General features: G+C 37.7%; 2 protein-coding genes across 4 annotated transcripts in view; one reads left to right on the plus strand and one right to left on the minus strand.

The window, feature by feature from the left end:
• Window positions 1–429, minus strand: part of LOC119592554 (28S ribosomal protein S18c, mitochondrial-like) — a gene marked incomplete in the record, with an annotated part of 9561 nt that extends 9132 nt beyond the window's left edge. Inside the window, 1 exon segment of the mRNA XM_037941423.1 lies at window positions 290–429. Coding sequence (XP_037797351.1) covers window positions 290–374 — 85 coding nt within the window.
• Window positions 1–2046, plus strand: part of LOC119592553 (ELMO domain-containing protein 3-like) — an 11960-nt gene that overhangs the window by 1579 nt on the left and 8335 nt on the right. The window contains exon 1 of one of the 3 annotated variants that reach the window (XM_037941420.1): window positions 1524–1601. The exons of 1 other annotated variant lie outside the window; for it this stretch is intronic. The gene's annotated coding sequence lies outside the window, so the exon portion shown is untranslated. Of the gene's footprint in view, window positions 1–1523; window positions 1694–2046 lie in introns of those variants that run through there. One more of the 3 variants, XM_037941421.1, reaches the window with a different exon arrangement.

Consider the following 2046-nt stretch of genomic DNA (forward strand, 5'->3'; position numbering starts at 1 on the left):
AGAAGATTCACTTGGAAGACTTTCTGTAATGAAGGTAGCTTTCCAAATAACTGTTAATATATAACATGTTTTACATAACGGAACATTAGAAATGACAGATTTCAACTCATGTCCATCTACGTATAGCTCAGGCTCGTAAAATACAATAACAATTATTACTATCATCATTAAATAACATTGTGAGCACAGCACCCGGCAACATCCATAATTACGCAGACAAAACATCTTTTCTCTCATCATAATATTCAGTTCACATCATATTCATCCAAATGACTCATCAGCGACTTACTCATCAACTGTGATCTTCCACGAAAGGAAAACAGAAGATAATCTTTGACAGAAAAGGCGAGTCGTCTGCTCCCTAAGGCCGCCATGATGCCGTGTGTTGTTATTGGAGATTCATGGGTAACGTGAGTAACACAATATAACTGAATCTCCAATAACAATATAAGGAACAATATAAATACCCAATGACAATTAAATACTCCCAAGAACAATCAGATGCTCCCAATAACAATCAATTCTTCCCAATAACAATATAAGTAAATATAACTACCCACTTATATTGTTATAGGAGATCCACAAAATGAATAACACAACATAATTGATGACTGAATAAATGGGACAGATTGATTTAGAAGTAAGCATGATAATGATAATGGGATTAAATGGAATACTTTGCATATCAATCAAGAACTTGACATTGCGTTTCACATCATCGCGATGTTAAATTTTATGAGAATGAGTAATCGCAATGCAAGAAAAATATGATTAGATGATGGATCTATGGTAACCTCTGCATCCATGATAGTGATGGAGGAATTAATTTGGTTGTTTATGATATGATATATGATAATAGGGGTCAATGTGATGTCCCTGTATTTAGCGAAAGATTCATGTATTAGATGAACAATGGAGCGTGTTCTTCAGACACCTATTTGCGAGGTTATGTATCGCAATGGCTTTCACTGTAATGAAAAGATAACAGTGGCAGGTTAATCATTGTGTACTACATCAACAGGAGATGAATTCCAATTACTTAACAATAAAAAGATACAATGTGCTTTTGATTGGTTTACATTGTATGACAGAATGCCAAGTCAGAAGTAACTGTTATTTTGAAAAGCAAATGTACAATAACAGCTCGATGACCAGTAGAGAAAGAAAAACGAAAAATTATCAAATCATATCATAATAAAGTCGATTGTTTAGATCAATCCCTTTAAGGAACATTGTGATATATTGAATAGTGAATAAATTATCTTTTAATACAGTTTGCATTGTAATGTTTATGGCTTATTTTTATTTTCTGCACAAAATGTAAAGTAAAAATACCAAAACAAAGCTCATCTCCTTAGCTTTTCTAACGGCATCGCTCATATTTCTTTAATACGAAATGCGAACAAGACAACCCATTCCCGATATCATTCAAAACAACCAGCAAAAAGATACATGTACAGAATACTAGAATAAGCATCACCAAAGAGATAAACCGGGTGATTTTCCTCTCCACCGATGAAGAATTAATGATTTAAAGACGATAGCTTTTGGGCGAGCGAGGTAGCGTTGGGGGTGAAGTTGGAGTCGAACGCCCTGGACAGGTAATCCTCACATAACTTTACCCTTTTGCGTTGGTTTCACCCCCTGCCGCCCTCGCCTGCACCCACTCGCGAGGAGGGGCTTAGGGGAGGAGGTCAGTTCTAGGGCTCAGGGTGACGTTGTGGTGTGGGGGAGGTAGCAGAGGTGTTGTGAGGCGGGTGGGAGGGGTCCTCATCATGTGTCTTGTTTCAGGCTGTTTGTGTGTGTCTATTTTTTTTAATATGTATATCTGTGGGTGTTTATCTTGAAGGGTGGGTGTTGGTGTTGTGTTGCAGTTGGGTGTGGGATTGTGGGGGGGAGGGGATATTTTAACAGGGATGACGTTTGTTTTGAGGTTTGGCCTACCTGTTAGGTTCAGGGGAAGCACCGAGACACTACTAGTAGGTATTATGGGATAAGATGTGTATATCTGATTCTGGAAGTTGTCATCTTGCGGAAATTACTGTG

This window comes from Penaeus monodon, chromosome 30 (genome assembly GCF_015228065.2).
Source record: "Penaeus monodon isolate SGIC_2016 chromosome 30, NSTDA_Pmon_1, whole genome shotgun sequence".
Classification (NCBI taxonomy): domain Eukaryota; kingdom Metazoa; phylum Arthropoda; class Malacostraca; order Decapoda; family Penaeidae; genus Penaeus; species Penaeus monodon.